A 19,181-nucleotide genomic window follows, 5' to 3' on the forward strand; every position below is an offset into this window, starting at 1 on the left:
TTGTGTTCATAGTAATCTAGAGGAAAAAACATTTCATTTTAAGTCTTCAAGTAACTGGACGAGCACACAAGAGCGGAGGCACTGTCTATGGATTGGATTGAACCTTCGGATATTGGGAGATCAGGAAATATGTAGGTTGAGAAAATGGGAAAATTAATTCTTCATGGAAAATAACATCCCCAGAAGTGAAGATTTATTGGTTTTCAGGTTCATCACTTTATATCCTTTTTGAATATTTGAATATCCTAGGAAGACATGTGAACTTGTTCGAGGTGCAAATTTGTGTGCCTTAAGGAAGATTTGTGACATAACACAAACAATAAAATGTCCGAAGATGATGGTATCTAGGTGGGAGGTTTATAATGAAATAAAATCTTAAATGGAGTTTTATTATTAAGAATGGGACTAGGAGTACGACTGATGAAGTAGACCGAGGTTATTAAGTACACATTCGCCCCAAAATTTCAGTGGAAGAGACGATTGAAAACACAACGATCTAGCAATATCGAAAATGTGTCTATACTTCCTTTCAACCACCCCATATATTGGGGAGTATAGGCACAAGAACGTTGATGAATAACATCAAGAGAGGAGAAAAAAGTACTGCACTCAGCTTTTAAAAAATATGCTGCATTATCAGTTCTCACCACTTTAATTGCTTGTGGAAATTGGGTTAAAACCATTGCAAAAAAATTTCGGATAACTCCAAAAACATCCAGTTTAGAGTGTAAAAAGCAAACACATGTCCCTCTTGAAAAATCATCAAGAAAAGGTAAAAAATAACGTTCAGAATGTAAGCTTGGAGTATTAAATGGACCCAAAATATCCATGTGGACTAAATCAAATGAGTGTGCAGATTTGTAAAACTAGTAGTAGGAAATTGTAAACGAGTTTGCTTGGATTTGGGACAAATATCACAGTGAATCAATGAAGGTTTATTTTGACACAAAAAGAAGTTTACACATTCTAGATAAGGACATATGACCCAATTGTTGATGCCAAGTGTCATCACTAAGGCCCTGCTTGGATGGGTGGATTTGGGCTGATTTGGATTTCAAATCCACAGCTCAAATCCACTCCAACTAATTGAGTGACCCATAGATTTGAAATCTCAAATCAATTGATTTGGGCCATGGATATATTACCCTAGTTTTCAGCGGATTTAAATCCTTAGCCATAGCCGCTGATTTGAAATCTTCTCCACTTTGCTTTCTTCAAGCTTCAGATACTCCGAGCCTCATGGTGGTTGGAAATTCCCCTGCACCACACGGGTTTGCGAAGTCATCTCGTGGCTACTCATCTACTGTACTTCCTCCTACAAATCCCTCAAATCCACTATCGACAATGCGTCCAAGAAACTCGAGACCATGAAGACATTCGACGCCACTACGGTCTCCTCCAATATTGTAAAAAAGTTGTCCAGAACCAAGAAAATTGATCGGGTTGAGATGTTGTTGAAGGAATCGAGCCGCAATTAGTCCTTTTTCAAGTTCAAATCGGGCACGGTCGTGGCCCTTGTATTGTTCATGGTTTTCAGGTTGTTGAATAGTTTGTTCGAGGGCAAAACCGTGGCCAAAATCAATTTTGTATCGATTAATTTGGTGCAGAAGATGAGCCACAGGGGGTTATGGGGGATGACATGACCGATTGTTCGATGGCGTTTCTGTATCTCCTGTGTTCGATCAGCACAAGGACAAATCAATTTTAAAGTTTTATGTTCATCCACCAAGCAAGAGATTTAAGAAGAAAAAGATTCAAATCAATGAATTTGAAAATCCACTGATTTGAAATTCTCAGACAAATCCAAATACCTCAATCCAAGCACAACCTAAGAGAATTACAAGCAATTATATCATGCTGAAAATTCAAAGTATTGCAACAAATATGAAAATAATAATAAAGGGAAGGGACAGGGAAGATGCCAATTTATGAAAAGATTTGATGTCAATATGGTAAAGGCCCCCCCTTTTTTCTTTACCAATCCCCACCATCCTCCCTGTCATGAGGTCCTGAAACAAACAAAAACGAGGATGAAAGGTGGCAAAACAACCAAGTGATTGAGTGAACTTTGACACAGACAAGAAATAAAACCGAAACTCAGGGACACAATAAACGTTGGAAAGGATTATAGAATCAGATAGAGCAGCAGATCCTATGAAATTTATTTCAATCCTGCCACCATTAGGCAATCGAACTGACCCAGGAGTATCACCCATAGACTTAGTATTTTGCAACAACGAAGAGTTTCCTGTCATATGGACGTTCGCCCCTGTATCAATAATCCAATCTGAAATATCACAATCAGAAATCATACCTTCCATATTGACCACTGGTTCACTGGAAGGATGTAAGTTATTCGCCCCCGGCAATTTTAGAATCTTAGTATATTGAGCTTGACTAAAAACTTGCGTAGTTTGAGTCGCTGGAGCATCGGTTTGAGGAACATCAGGAATTTGCCCTTCATGAATTGCATGTGCCTGAGCAGCAACTCGTGGTTGCTTAGTAAATTATTTGTTTGGCTATTATTACCATATCTATTTGGTTGTTTATATAGTCTATGACCAGGTGGATATCCCATAAGCTTGTAACAGTTTGCCTTGGTAAGTCCCGTACACTGACAATATTTCATTCCTATATTAATCACCTTTAGTCTGTGTTGAATAAAAAACTGAAGCAGGTGGTATGGTAGATAATAATGAATGATAAGACTCCTCTTGCGATATTATGGATAAAATTAACCTTTCCCACAGTAGGCAAATGATCCATCATTAAACTTTGACCCCGTATTGGCAAATATCTCTCATTCAAACCCATGAGAAACTGCATGAGCTTAAGTCGTTGGTCATTCTTGATGTAAGTTTGAGCGATATCACAAGCACGCGAAAACAGAGTTACTAGAGACACAAAGTCATCCCAAAGCTGCTTCAATTTACAGTAGTATTCAGAAATGGAGTCTTGTCTTTGGTATAACCCACCGATGTCTCTGTCACAGAGACGGATCATAGCAAGGGTTGTCATGGGTTGTAGCCCAGCCCAAAAAAATATTTTTTTTAACTACCTATTTAAATTTTTTCTCCAAAGCCTACACCTTCTAGCCCAGCCCAATTCTCTTAAATTGTTTCAATTCCATTTAACTCTCCACCAATGTAAGCTAAATAGTTAATTTACGTAATTAAATATTAAACAATTCGGCATGATCTGCATGATATTTTAACGTGAGTTTTGAAGATAAAATTTTAGTTAACTTCTAATATTTATTTCCAATTGAGATTTAACTAAAGATGTAGATATAGTTTCTATTATAGATAATTTTATGTTTCAAATTTCTCTAGGCACAACTTCGTTGTACAACATAAAATGTGTTTGGTTTAAGAAGCCGATAGAGAAAAAAAATGTTTTTTTTTAAAAAAAATATTTTTATTGTTTCAAATGTGTTTGGATGAATTTGAAGTGCTTTTAAAATCACGTAATTAAGCCAAAATAAATGTTTTTTTAAAAAACTCAAAATTATAAATTTTCAAATGTTTTTTTATGACTCGACTTTAAAAAAGTTTTTTCAATCTAATTATCTAACACAAATTATTTCAGCTTTTATTTTTTTTTTTTAAAAAGTGTTTTAAAAAGACAATTTAAAAAAATCATATTTTTAAAAAATATATATTTTGAAAGAAAACGGATAATATAATGCTTTTTTTGTTATACATATATATAATTTATTATTTTTGTAATAATATATAATTTATTACATTATGTTCAAACCCCTCCTAATTCTAATTCCTGGATCTGTCCCGTTTGCTGTATTGATTATCGTATAGTCAATTCGTTTAATTGTCTTCGATTTAATTTATTCCTTTGCTATATATATATATATATATTTATATTTATTGTAAGTGAGGATAAAACTTAGCTGGGATTTTTCAAAGTTTCATCATTGTTTATTTTTTAATTATTTTTTCTTTTAAAAAAAAGGACATTTAATTTGAATCGAAAGAATTGATCAATATTATTGACAAACAAAAATATAGAACTGAAAATACATGAAAGTTAAAAACAAAGGAACTATATATATAAATAAATAAATAAAGACACAAATATTTAATTTGATTAACATAAAATGATGAATACGCGGAATGCATACGCTATCTAGACTCACTAGTTGGACCCAAATAGTACAGTGCGATATTAATTCTTACTGCACAGCTTGATAAAAGACCGTGTGATTGTTGTAAAATTTAAAATAAAATTTGTATAGGAATTTGAGATCATCATTTTTTTTTGAGAAAAGAGATCATCATATTCAGGAACGAACTAAACAATTTTTTTCGCATTATAGGAATTTATGTTTCGCAAAACTTAGCGACGACAGAGTACTAGCTAAATGTCATTAATGGAACACAATTTGTGACATGGCCGTAATTAACAATCTACATCTAATAACTAATTAATTTTTTTTGAAGGCCAAAATCTTGTAATTTATTAATCAATCTGTAAGTCTGAGTTACAAAATGAATCAACTACAAAAGAAAATTTTCAGTCTCCCACACAAACTGGGGAGAGGAAAAAATAACAAAAGTAGCAATAGAGTGAGCCACCTTGTTTGCTGAGCGCCTCACATGGCCAACAAGAATATTACTATGAAAAACCAACCGACTCCTGATATCATTAGCGATAGATATATTCTGCATAGCTGAGATTCTTTTCTATCTTAGTAACTGCTTGCATCGCAAGAAGAGAATCCGAAGTGATTTGATGAATTTGGAGGTTACATGATGTAGCGATCCTTAGTCCTACCTTGATGGCTAAAAGCTCATAACACTAGACAGAAGGTGGTTTATCAATTCTCCTGCCAAATGCAAGCACATGTTATCCCTCATGGTTCTGAACTTCCCCTCCAACAGCAAAGCTATTAGTGCCTTCATTATAAGCAGCATCAACGTCCAATCTGAAGGAATTTAATGGCGGGGCAGCCCATTCCCACGGAGAGTCATTCTGTATCTTCTCTGTCGTAGAGGTAATAGAAGCCCGAGCACAAGGACGGATTTACCTTAGGACAGTCTTAGGCTGTAGCCCACCCCAAATTTTTGTTATTAGTTATGTATGTTTTTTTACTTAGTCCACTAAAACTCACATTTTCCACACCCGATGCCTAGCCCATCATCTTAATTCTAGCGCACAACCCTATGTTATCAAATTTCACCGTTTTTTCCAATTTTTTTTTTTATTTTTGGCAATTCTAGTCTATTTTTATGGAAAGTGCTAGTGCGACACACTGACACTATACACATCAACATTGCATTGTTTTCATGTCAATATTGTAAAGTAAAAAAAGGACTAAAATTGCAAAAAACAAAGCTGACAAACTAAAATTGAAATATAACAACATAAATGACCAAAATTGTAAAGAGACAAAAACATATGGGCTCATGAAAAATAAATTTTTTTAATAGTATAATGTAATGATTTTTTGTTATATATATATATATATTACATTTTCTTGTAATAATATATAATTTATCACATTAAATTCAAGTTCACCCCAACTTTAATTCTTGGATTCGTCCTTGGTTTCTGTGTATCGTAAAGATGTGTGAGCCATTAACCTTATCACTCCTTTAGATCTGACCAAACAACATAAGCATCAGTGGCATATACGATCCCTCCAAAAATCACTTTCGACACCGTATTCATTATCCTAGACAAAACCAAAGCATTTACTCTCTCCCATTGAGCAGAAGTCGTACTCCCTGCCGTCGGTCGCTTATAGGTAACATCAATGAGAGAAATTTTGTTCTCTGCACGAAGTGCAATCAACATTGCTCTACTCCATCTCCATGCATCGTAATTTTCCACACCAACCAATTGATCATTGACTAAATGCATACCTGAAGTATCCGATGGATGTATGAACAAAGGATCATTGAAATTCAAATTGCCTGAAGTCGCCATGAACACTTCATACAAATGCGAAGAAAAAGAGACCGACAATGATCGAACAACGAATCTGCAGAATCAACAAAAATCACCAAAATAGAGCGATAAATCCTACGAAAAACAATGCGGAATCCCGGATTTTGTAGGCTCTGATATCATGTTAAAGTGAAGGAAACCTTAAACCAAAAAAAGTTATTTTCGTATATTTAGATAAAAATGATGTACAATCTGTATTTATACGTGTCACCTTAATCGCTAAATTGTAAAAGTCAAAATATAAATCATACCGTATTAACTAGCACTTTTACTAACACTATAACCAACAGTATATGTATTAAGGTTAACACATGCATCCACATTCATTTTCCCACAATTAGCGAGAGACAGTTTCCAAGAAGGAGATGAGATGTAATTCATATTTTAAAAAGATATGTTCTGTTTTTTATTGCAAATTTGTGAATAATTTCTTAGGTTTGTATTATATTTTAATTGAGGCAGTGTTTTTGAGGAAGTGTTCTTAATTAATTGTTTATGCGCTATCCACCTATGAGTGCATTTGGTTATAAAAACCAACTCAATTTTTTTATATATATAAAATAGTTTTTTTTCTTGAAAAATGAACTGTTTGGTTAAAAAATAAAATAGTTTTTTTTCTTGAAAAATGAACTGTTTGGTTAAAAAAAACACTTAAAATACTAGTGTTTTTTAAAAGTTAAAATTTTGGCTTTTTAGCTTATGCTTTTACGTCTATTTAAAAATTTAAATTAAATAAAATCATTTTTAAATATTTATCCAAATGTTAAAATTGCTTCTATTTTTTTTATTTAATAAAAATGTTTAAAAAAATTGAGCTTATTTAAGGGTTTTTTTAAGCTATAATTTTTGTATCCAAACTGGCTAATGTCTATCTAACTACTACTTCATTCATTATTTATTATATAATAATTAAGACAATATTTGTGATATTATTTTTAATATAAACATCGTCATTTTAACGAACATGTTTTATCATCATTTGTGTGACATAATTTATTTGTGTTTTTATTTTTTTAAGCTCATTTGTGTTTATAGTAAAAATATTATTATTATTATTATTTTTTTACGTGGGAATCCGCAGCCGCTACCTTTCGGTGCGCTCTGGGTAAACCCCGGACTAATGCAATAGCCTGCAAACTACGCTAGTCAGGTAAACCACACTGAGCAAACTATGTGTGACAGACTAGTCCAAGAAAATATTGGCAGGGGCAATCAAACTCCTCTTGGGTGTAAAAATATTATTTATTGTGAGATGTGATACAATAAATTTTACATCAAACAATTGTGATATTTGATTCAGTCTATCCAAACACGAAATTTTGGACATACAATATATATTTATAGTAAAAATTAATAATATATATAAATAATATTTTTTAACGAAGTCGGTCGAATCGAAAATCCCGTTAGAACAAAACAAAAAAAAAAATAAAAATTGATCCTTGGGTCAGAATTTGTATGATACAGGTACAGCCATCGTCTCAAATCTCCTCTCCTTACGACCATATAATAATAATATATATGATTTGACGGTGTTGAGAGAGCAAATGGCAATCACTTCGGCCATGTCGGATCGGGCCTTGGGCTATTCGTTTCGGGCCTCCGCTTTCACTTTCAAATTCATCGCCGCTTCAGTTGCAATCGCCGCTTCTCTTTTCATCGCACTCTCGTTTCTCCTCAGTTCCTCAAATGCCGCCGATCTCAGCTTGGTAGCTTCGATTTCTGCGTTTATTGCTATTCTGAATGTGAAGTTTATTTATGCTACATTTATTGTTACTATGTGATTCCTCTCATTCATTCGCTCGCTCTACAGCAGTCATTTGGCTTTGATTAAACCCATTTTTGCGTTTATTCGTCAAAATCCGCTTGTTCTCACTTCTATTTCTTCCACATTCATCACGTGTCTGAGTTTTGCGTTTTCTGTCTAATAATTTAGGGTTACGGATCCAACTTGCCGTCCCTCCGAAGATCAATTTTAGCATTAAAGTCAGACCCCTTGAAGCCACGGCTGGATCAGATCAGGAAACAAGCTGAGGATCACAGAGGTTTAGCTTTAGCTTATGCTTCCTATGCCAGGAAACTCAAGCTCGAGAATTCGAAGATCGTAAGGATTTTTGCAGATCTCTCCAGGAATTACTCTGATCTGATCTCCAAACCATCATATCGAACTCTTTTTGATTCGGATGCCAATTCAATTGATGAACCGGTTCTGAGGCATTATGAGAAGGAGGTGAAGGAAAGAATTAAGCTCACACGGCAGTTGATTGCTGAGGCTAAAGAATCTTTCGATAATCAATTGAAAATCCACAAGCTGAAAGATACCATCTTTGGGTTGAATGAACAGCTGACAAAAGCAAAAAAGCAAGGTGCTTTTTCAAGCTTGATTGCTGCCAAGTCCATCCCCAAGAGCTTGCACTGCTTAGCGTTAAGGTTGATGGAAGAACGAATTGCACATCCTGACAAGTATACGGATGAGGGAAACCCTCCCAAGCCAGAGATTGAGGATCCAAAGCTTTACCACTACGCAATTTTCTCCGATAACGTGATTGCTGCTTCTGTTGTGGTGAACTCAGCTGTGAAAAACACAAAAGAGCCATGGAAGCATGTGTTTCATGTCGTGACTGATAAAATGAATCTTGGGGCTATGCAAGTGATGTTCAAGATGAGAGATTACAGTGGTGCTCACATTGAAGTGAAGGCTGTGGAAGATTATAAATTCCTAAATTCCTCTTATGTGCCAGTTCTAAAACAGCTCGAGTCTTCCAAGTTACAACAGTTTTACTTTGAGAATAAGCTTGAGAATGCCACAAAAGATACAACAAATATGAAGTTTAGGAACCCGAAGTATCTATCAATCTTGAACCATCTTCGGTTCTATTTGCCAGAAATGTACCCAAAGTTGCACAAGATTTTATTCTTGGATGATGACATAGTTGTTCAAAGGGATTTGACCGGCCTTTGGAAAATTGATATGGATGGGAAGGTGAATGGTGCAGTGGAGACATGTTTTGGATCATTTCACCGTTATGCACAATATATGAATTTCTCTCACCCTCTTATCAAAGCCAGGTTTAGTCCTAAGGCATGCGCGTGGGCTTATGGGATGAATTTCTTTGATTTGGATGCATGGAGAAAGGAGAAGTGCACTGAAGAATACCACTATTGGCAGAATCTGGTTAGAATAAGTGCTCACATTATTATAACATAATGATTTTTTATTGGGTTATTCCAAATAATTATAGTTTTAACACCAGGGTTTTTTTTATTCAACCATAACATGCAATTTAGGGTATATATATCTAACCTGAAGTTTTTTTAATTCAAGGTTCATTAAACTTTTTGTGTTGCTTCTTTTTTAAATTTACAACCCGGGTGGAAGTAGAATTGGTTTATATGATCACAAGTTTTTTGAATGCCTAACTTCTTGCGAATATAACTTCATATCCTGAATCTTTTGCAGAATGAGAATCGAACATTATGGAAATTAGGGACATTGCCTCCAGGTCTTATTACTTACTACTCCACTACGAAGCCTCTAGACAAGTCTTGGCATGTGTTGGGGCTCGGATATAATCCAAGCATCAGCTGGGATGAGATCAACAATGCTGCAGTGGTACACTTCAATGGAAATATGAAGCCATGGCTTGACATTGCAATTTCTCAGTTCCGTCCCTTATGGACGAAGTATGTTGATTATGAAAATGAGTATGTGAAGACATGCAATTTTGGCCTATAAGTGCTCACTGTTGAAACTGTGCTCGCATAAGCCAAGTTAGTTCTGCAAGAACCTTTGAGGCTCTGAATTCTCCTTACACGTAAATTTTATATGCAGTAGTTATGAAGTTGAAACAACTTATTATTTAAGTTTAAAACATTCATCCGCTCTGTTATTGTTTATATGTGTTCATTAATCATTATTAACTTCGCAGTTGCTGAAAGCTGATTATATAAATTGTCATTTACACGAACAAATTGATTCTCTTGGAAAGTTAAGTATTATTTGGATAGGTATGACGCATAGATGTTACCTACAGGCCTTGCGTAAAGCTTCTGATGTTTGTAAGATAATTGTGTTCCATAGTTTCTGCAATTATTTATTCTGTTGTTTTTTTTTTTTTTTTTTTTTTTTTTACCATTTGTTCAGTTTATAGCATTGTTCCAAGAGACACTGGTATACATTTTCAACTAACTTCAAACTAGTTTGGATGAACATATAGATTGAATGGATGTATGACAAATTTATGATAAAAAAGAAACGTCCCCGATTTAGAACACTTTAAAGATTTGTAATGAATATGATCGAGTTAGCTTTAAATGGTGATCTCCAATTCAACATAGAAAAGGATGAATGGTGGATGGAAATAGAAAATAAGATTACGGTCCAACATTTTTAACAGGAGTTAGAAATAGTTGATTGGCAGAAAATAGATATTTGATACTAAAAATTACTCAAGTGAGAGTGTTTCAATCTCAGATTTATCAAGAGATTGGACTTTTGTTTAGTGTTGATATGATTAGAGATCTGGTCTTTTCTTTTGCTGTACGCGGATCACTTGTCTAATTTTTAGTTTTTACGTATTTAATATTTGATATATAATCGTTTCTTATCCAAAAAAAAAAAATTTACTTGAAGTATTCTTATTTATGTACTCAATATTTGGGGGATGTTTCAAATTCCTCAACTCTCCATCTCTCACTTCAGATATCTCCCATTTGTATCTCAAACCTTCTATCACTTCAGATTTTGTTGTTTTTTCTCGTGTTTTCTTGTCAGCTCGGGTTGGTTTCAAATTGTAGATTCTGCTAGAATCTGGGGTTAAATGATAAAATGTTGAAGGACAGTGTCTCATTTTGGCAACAATTTGATATAATTTGTTTCAATTTACTTCAATAATAAAAAGATTTAAAATATAATTTTTTGATTAAAAATAAATAAATCTGAAAATTTGTAACCCATAGTTTGAGAGCTATTGAAAATTGAAATATTTGTTGGCGTATTTAACACGAATTTCACCGTGCCTTTGAAATATTTGTTAAACAGGAGCAAACTCTATGTTACCCCAGGGAAGTTATACCCTATTGTCTTAAAATCATTGAATTACATGGGTTTCGTGTTTTTTTTTTTTTTTTTTGAATCCAGTTTCGTGTATTTTTATTAAGGCTCGTAATCTTTAAATCTAAAGGTTGAAATTTCAGCACACTACATGACGTGAATTTCACATACTTTAAAATGAACTTCACAACGCCTACTCATAGGATCTGTACGAATCTCAAAGTTAAAATGACAGCAAATATAGTTAGACGGGTTTAATGTGGTTGGAATGATTTCAAGCCTGGCTCGACAGCGAATACATATGACAGATTAAAGAACTGAATTTTTTTTAAAGAAAAATTTGCAACATAAAAAACCGTTTTTGTTCCTCTACTTTGCCAACCTTTTGCAACAACAGAAAAATTTAATCAACCACTTCCAACTTTTTACTCTTATGCTTCTGAAAAGTGTGCTTCTAACCGTTTTAAGGAGCCAGAAGATGGTCTCGTTCTTTTGTAAATGCAACAAACTACTGAAAGTGCAAAAAAAGTCCACAACACTTGGAGAAACAAAAAGTAGTAGAAGGTAATAATTAATATAACACAAGTCTTGTTTATGAAAGTTCAAATAACAAAATCCATCTACGTCTCATCTTCTTCTGTTTTAAGAAAGTGTCACTATAAGACTTTGATTAGTACACACTGGTACAAACACACTTCAATAAATCTTATCCTTGCCTACTGAAACTACTAGTATCACAACACATTAGAACAATGATACTTGCTGCGACGATCATAAAATCGGGTACCTGAGACAATATAACAACCCGATGAAAGAGAACCCAGATAATCTGATCAAGTGGGTGATAAAAGAATAGGAGCTTGCTTCCTTACTGTACGCTTGTACGCTCTGCACACAAGAAAGAAGAAAGCTTAGTTAGTGGAGCGCCAGAGGGGTCTTCGGTGTCACCATTCCGATGCTTAAGTCAGCTTAAGATGTATAAAGAGGGCTTATGAGCTTGAGAAATTGAGTGTGTGTAAGACGTGAGAATGTTTTGTGAAGATAAAAATGAACATACCTTGACCGGGCTCAGGGGGTCTGGTATTTATAGGAAATCCTGAGAGAGGTCCTAATGATTACCCAATATGGGTGACCTAACAACACTTAATACGAGGAGATAAAATTTAATGCGAAGTGACGGCTCTTATAATTTTCGGATGGCTCCCATACCAATGCATCATTATTTTATTCCAATCCCAGATGGTGCCCATGCTGTGGGGACCGCATTATGATCTGGCAAGAGAAGACATCTCTGGCCCGAGAAGGGCTCTCTGGAAAGGGAAGAGCTCCCTCGTAGGGGAAATGCTCTCTGGGAAGGGAAGAGCTCCCTGGCAGGGGAAGGGAGCTCTTGGCAAGGGAAGACATCTCTGGCCCGGGAAGAGCTCTCTTGGCAAGGAAAGACATCTCTGGCCCGGGAAGGGCTCTCTTCTTATTTTCTCCTGGGCACTATTTATTCCCGTGTACTGCTTCTCGAGACCAGGATCCCGGGCTAATTCTCCCTGACCTTCTCTCACCCACCAATCTGGAAACCACTCCGCACCCGGGCTTCTGACAACCACTCGGGTTTAGTGATAACCCGGGATATTTCACCGGGGTATCAATACTAATTTTGGAAAAGGCTCTTTTCATACATTACAGTCACTTCACAATATATAATATATTATACAATGAGTGAGCGTGAGTAACAATAGCACGAATGATCTTCTAGATCTAATCTCATAGACTTTGAGAGCATGCTGATTTTCTTGAAATCTTAGTATGCTTTTAAGAACTCGAGTCTTGTAAGTATGATTCACGTTAGTATTTAGAGAGAGCTTTTAATCCTCGAGCCTTTTTATAAGAAATTCAACATTTGAATAAAAGACTATTTCATCATGGCCATATAAATGAGAAAGATTTTTTGACACATAGTACACTCAATTAGATATAGGGTACTGAAAGTGTTTCTTTCAGAAGGTTAATAGTCTACTGAATTTTATTTTTCCTCTACAAGCAGTCAAGACTACAACTTCTGTTATAGATTTTCTTTTAGCCTAGTGTATTGCTAGTGTCAACTATTTTTTTTAATTGATTTTCTCTTAATCTTAAAAGGCAGTACATCACCAAAACTAAAAGTTCTATAGTGACCCAAGCACCATATTATGCAATTAAAATTTTAAACATGATTAAAGGGTTAGTAATTAAGAAAATCAAGTGATTAAACAGTTCAAAATCAAAGGATTTGAGTTCGAGCCCTTAGAAGAGTTCGGATCCATCGCTGTGAGTTTTGAAGTACCAAACGTGATATCGGATCTTCCGAACAAGACCGGAATGCCCGAAGAGAAGTTAGGCCATGCAGATTGTGAGATGTTAAAAGTGAAAGAACACGAGTGGGTTCGGATCATCCGAACACAGTTGTCCGCTTAGGTGCAAGACGTTGTTGACACATCACCACATGCAAAAATCAGATCGTCCAAACGAGGGTCAGATCATCCGATCGTTGCCTATAAATTAATAGGTCGGGATTTCTCATAGTTATTGCATGTTTTAGGTGTTTCATTGGTGAAGTGTATATTTTGGATGTTTTTAGCCATACTATTGAGGGTCGGACATTAGCGAGGGGCTATCAAACCTGTAGCGGAGTTGTGTCCTTCGACCGTAAAGGGATTTTGACAGACGCCTGTAATACCTAGATTTAGTGACCCGCACCGTGATCACCTACTAATCAAAAGTTTAAGCATGCAATAATGTTAATTAAAACATAATAAAAAATTATCAGCGAAAAATGAAAAAACGTGTATATCACGTTATTCTCTAATTGAGAATTTTAGAATTTTGCCTTTCTTTGACAAGTACTTATTTTGATCTCATGAGTTTAAATTAATCTTATCATATTTATCTTATCGTGTATATTTTAGTTGAACAACTTATCTCTTGTTTAAAGAGATGAGTTATATCTTATCAAGTCTGTTGATCAAATATTTTATCCTAACAACTTTTGTATTTGAATTTTTTGGTAGGATTTCTAAAAAAATATATTTAAGAAGACTATCCTACAGAACGAGAGAGAGAGCAACGAAACAAGATCAACACAGAGAGAATAGTTCAGAATATATTTGAGAGTTGATCGAGATTTTTCTGAAGAAACTTTATTGCCGATCGTTGCCGAATAACCGTGTTGCCATAAATTGTTGGAGACACTTGAAGAATCACGCGAGTGAAGTGTTGATTCGAAAGTGGTTCCTTGGTTTTTGTTTTTCGGCACATAAACATCATATTGGTTTTTCTATTCTAGTTTCTACTAGTTTTTATAATGTTCTTTATTTTCTCAATTTGTTGAGAAAAGTAGGTTTTCATATATGTTCACTAGTTGGTTTTTGTAAACTGGTTTGTTTTTCTAGTGATCATTTTGCCATGAGGCACCGCACAAGTATTAATTACTTGTGCATAAATATTTGTGTTATTTATTTTATGTTTAATTATTCCGCTGCATAAGTGTTTTTTGAAGTGTTGACAATACTGAAAATAACACTACCTCTGAAATTTTATATCTGGTATTTCTGTAATTGAGAATTCAAATCCTTTCAAGTGGCTTCAGAGACAAACACTTGACGATACTAAGTGAGATTCTGGTTTTTGTGTTTGACAGAGTTTATTATGGAAATAATATTCCGGCACTACTCAATGACCACCAACCTTGGATGGATCCAATTATGCTATTTGAAAAGTTAGGATGCGAGTCTATATCAAATCCATTGATGAAAAAGCTTGGCAACGAGTGCTACAAGGCTGGAGTCCACCCAGAAGAACTGATGGAGAAGAAGATTGTAGTGACCCGCACTGTGATCACCTACTAATCAGAAGCTTAAGTATGTATTTAACTTAATTAAACATAATCAAAGAAATAACAGCGGAAAAATCTTAAAGATATACAGCCCCAAGATAAATAAATCTTGGTACAACCAAATCGAATAAATACCAGTTAAAATCTTAATCTAAAACTCTTCTGAAGACTCCTGCTACCAAGCCCTGGTCACCGACCAACTACATCTCTTGCTCCTGATCCACCTGCAAACCTGCCCCATCGAATGGGGTGTCCGAGATAAAAGCAGGGACGTGAGCGCTAACGCCCAGTACGTAAAGTATTGAATATGCAGGTCTATATGAAGCATGCAACAAAAAACTATGAATGCTCTGGGTAACTGGGATCATATCTGAAAAATCATGCTCAGTAATTAGGCGCCTCCAGTATGTGCACGCTGCTCCGAAGATCCGGTGGGTGCCACACATACTGAACCCGATCTTGGACTATCACCATCCTGGGCAAAACCGCACACGCTGCCCCGTCGGTCCAGTGGTTGTCACACGGTACCCGATCGTATAATAACAACAACCCTAGGGTTGAGCGACCCTAGAACAACTGGCTATCTCAAAAAGGATAGCAGGCTCAATATGGTATGCAAATGCCGCATACAAATCATGAACAGTAAATCATGCATACCATGACAGATAACAATGCAACACATAATTATGCAACACATAAACATGTATATTCAGCTGGCTATCTCAGTCTGTACTTACGTACCTTAGTTCTACTAGGCAAGTTATACCAGCACTATGTCCAAGCCTACAGTCTGCACTACAATGCAAAGTACTCATGCATTATAATCTTATTCTAAAAGCCTTAACTACTTTATAGCATACTCCCTATTTCCTATAGGGAACCAAAGCCATATCTTCTTCCATCGTCAACCCGCTGATGACGCATGCCCCAGAGCCTGGGCATAGCCTAGCTACGACCCCTGAACGCCTCGCCAGAGCTCCGCCGCCTGGTTGCTACTACGGACATTGTCCGCTAAATAAAAACTACTACCTAATCCAACTCTTAAAATAAGAGTACCCAAAAGCTCATAAAAAATGGGCTAACATGGGCCAAGGAGAGGTGTGATTTTCCTTCAAAATGAGGCCCCTTCGTCACATATTTATAGAGCACAAACGGAAGCTCCGTTTGTGCCATCGGAAGCTTCGTTCTGTGCATGGAATCCACATTGCATACAGCTGCAATCGGAAGCTCTGTTGCTGCATCGAAAGCTCCGATGTGTTGCATGCAGCTACGTGTAATATTCTCATTGCCACGTCTTCAAACAGCACATCGGAAGCTCCGTTCTCGCATCGGAACTTCCGTTTGTACCGGCAGCTCCGATATGCACAACGGTGGCTCCGAAGTGAACACCCTTTCTTTATTGATTTTTGGACCCCCGGGACCTACCCTACCATTTTCGGACGTTCCGGATCTGATTTTCCACTTATTTTGACCAAATAAGGACTCCTTAAACATGTTTTGACACTTTTAAAATTATATGTCATTTTCTAACATGTTTAAAATCACTTAATCTTATAAAATGGAACCGGGATACTACAGAGATTTTCTCCTCAAACCAGAAACAGATTGGAATGCTGAAGAAACAGCAGCTTCAAACATGAATAACAAAGCCCTTAATGCTATATTTACTTCTCTTGATTCTAACATGTTTGCACTGGTGACTAACTGTGTTTGTGCTAAACAGGCTTGGAAAAAACTTCAAATGCAATGTGAAGGATCTGAAAGTGTGCGCCGAACCAAAAAAAGGATTCTCACTACTCAGTTTGAAAATTTGAGAATGGAGGAAAGTGAGACAATTGATGAATATGAACGCCGCTTGAGGAAGATTGAAATGAGGCAATCGATCTAGGAGATGTCATATCAAATGAACGCCTTGTAAGCAAAGTGCTGCGATCATTTCCCGAAAGATTTCAAATGAAGACATTTGCTATTGATGAATCTAAGGATACATCAATTCTGAGTTTGGATGAATTGATGAGTTCACTGGGAACGTATGAGTTAGATATGAATATGGGGAGAAAGGACAAAGGTAAGTCTATTGCTCTACAAGTTTCTAATGACTCATACAATTATGTTGTTGATCTGACGCAGGAAGTAAATGAGTCTGACTTAGGAGATGAATCCATTGACTTGCTTACCAAACAATTTGGTAACTACTTAAAGAGAATGAGAGACTCAAAGAAACCTGGACAGAAATCTAAAGCTCCAATCACTCCTGCTGTTGGAAGACCCTTAAGAATTGGTGGACCAGAACAGAACACCACCCCATCTAAGAGTCAATTTCGAACACACAGTGAAGGAAAAACGCTGGCTATATCAAAGAGGATTGATTCTGTGAAGTGTCATGAATGCACAGGTTTTGGTCACTATGAGAATGAGTGTCCAACCAGACTTCGAAGAGGAATGAATGCTTCTTTAAGCGATGATGAAGTTGAAGAGGGTATAGAACTAGGAGAAGAAGAAACTCACAATGCACTAACTGTTCTGATGCAAAAGAAAAGCAGTGTTGTTGCCAGTGTTGCAACACTTAGCCACAACACTCACAGAAAATAGAAGTGCTGGAATGCATCGGTAACTAAAGACTTGAATAATCAAGATGCTGATGAGGATGAGCTTTCTCTAGAAAATGTCCAGAATATGTATGAAAAATTGTTTGCTGATTGGGTGACAAGGAACAAGTCAAATTCTGCTCTATCAAAGGAGAACAGTGAACTAAAAGCAGCAGTGGCTAGACTTGAAGTTTTTCTGAGCAAGAAAGATTTGGAGTTGTACAGAATAAAAGAGGAACTTGGAAAAGCTACAGCTACACTTTCCAAGTTCAAATCAAGCAAAGTCAAATTGGAATCAATGTTAATGATGGGACAGAATGATAGAACTGGACTAGGATTTGAGAACAACAAGTTTGAAGTGGGAGAGTCATCGAAAACTGTGTTTGTCAAGGAGAACAATAGCTCTGCTAGTATTCCAAGTGAATCTTCTAAGCCAAAACCAATTCCATTGAAAGTACAAGTTCCTGCTCAGAGGACCAAGCATAGGAAGCGTCGGTACATCTGTCACTACTGTCAAAAACCAGGTCACATAAAACCTTACTATTTTAAGCTCAGGTATGATTATATGTACTCGAATACCAGGCAAGTGCTGTCACCAGTGTTGCCAACACTGCACCAAAACACTTTCAGGAAGAAAAATACTGAGAAAAATATTTGGGTTCCAAAGGCTAAATCTAATTGTAATGTTGTTTATGCTTCCTTGAAAACTAATGTTGCAGGTTATTGGTATTTTGACAGTGGGAGTTCTCGTCACATGATAGGATCGAAGAAGTATCTTGCTGATTATGTTGAACAAGATAAAGGAAAAGTGACATATGGAGGAGGAGCTAATGGAAAGATTGTTGGTAAAGACACATTGAACGTAGAAGGACTTTCCAAGCTTCACAATGTTCTACATGTTGAAGGATTGAATGCTAATCTTATTAGCATTAGTCAACTTTGTGATGATGATCTTTATGTTAAATTCAATAAAACTCTTTGTGAAGTTTTTGATAAGAATAATTTTTGTATTTTGACAGTCACTAGTTCATCGGACAATTGTTATCAACTTGGAGAGGATATTTCTTGCTAGCTCACCAAAGAGAAGGTTGACTATCGAAAGATGATTGGGTTAGTATGCATGAGTTATGTGTACTCACAGGTAAGTCACTCCTATTTTTATCTGTAATATTGTGCCAAATAAAACACCTATGGATCGAATGAAAAACTGTGTGAGGACAGTGTTGTAGGCTGTGTTGATAACACTGGATACTGTAAGATTACTGGTTGTATTTTGTGTTTGAATGTTAGTCATCTTGATGTTATGCTCAGTATGTGTTTATGTGCAAGTTTTTATTGTGATAATTCGAGAGAAATTGACATTTTCAAATATCCCATCTTGACACTCTCGCACAAAACACATTGACATTGGAAATCACTTGATTCAAGATTTAGTAGAGAAAGGTGTGATCCGAATGGATTTTGTTGGAACTAATAACCAACTGGCAGTTATATTCACAAATTTTTTTAGATTTAGAGAGATTCTCAAATCTTTGGAGTTCTATCAACATGTTTGCATTAAAATCATTTGTTGGTGTTGTCGCCGGTGTTACAACATCATAGACAACACTGTTGTTTTTTTTTCATGCATGTTTAGGATTTTAGGCATTCTGCATTCACCTTGTGATGTGTAGTGTTTTAATCTCTGTTATAGTGATTAGACTAATGCCAA

The 19,181-nt window shown here is 35.8% G+C and overlaps 2 protein-coding genes and 1 pseudogene across 2 annotated transcripts; all 3 read left to right on the forward strand.

Annotated features, from left to right (window-relative positions):
- Positions 1-324: 324 nt before the first annotated feature.
- On the forward strand, positions 325-1,708 carry LOC140889889 (uncharacterized; annotated as a pseudogene).
- Positions 1,709-7,429: 5,721 nt separating this feature from the next.
- Positions 7,430-9,884, forward strand: LOC140887663 (galacturonosyltransferase 8). The gene is made up of 3 exons (XM_073295068.1): positions 7,430-7,676; positions 7,904-9,142; positions 9,428-9,884. The coding sequence occupies exons 1-3, from the start codon at positions 7,515-7,517 to the stop codon at positions 9,701-9,703; spliced, it is 1,677 nt and encodes a 558-aa protein (XP_073151169.1). The 5' UTR covers positions 7,430-7,514; the 3' UTR covers positions 9,704-9,884.
- Positions 9,885-16,440: 6,556 nt separating this feature from the next.
- LOC140889890 (uncharacterized) lies at positions 16,441-17,474 on the forward strand. Its single transcript, XM_073297630.1, has 2 exons — positions 16,441-16,757; positions 16,829-17,474. The coding sequence occupies exons 1-2, from the start codon at positions 16,441-16,443 to the stop codon at positions 17,472-17,474; spliced, it is 963 nt and encodes a 320-aa protein (XP_073153731.1).
- Positions 17,475-19,181: the final 1,707 nt, after the last annotated feature.

The sequence above is a fragment of the Henckelia pumila genome, chromosome 3 (genome assembly GCF_033568475.1).
Source record: "Henckelia pumila isolate YLH828 chromosome 3, ASM3356847v2, whole genome shotgun sequence".
Taxonomy (NCBI): Eukaryota; Viridiplantae; Streptophyta; class Magnoliopsida; order Lamiales; family Gesneriaceae; genus Henckelia; species Henckelia pumila.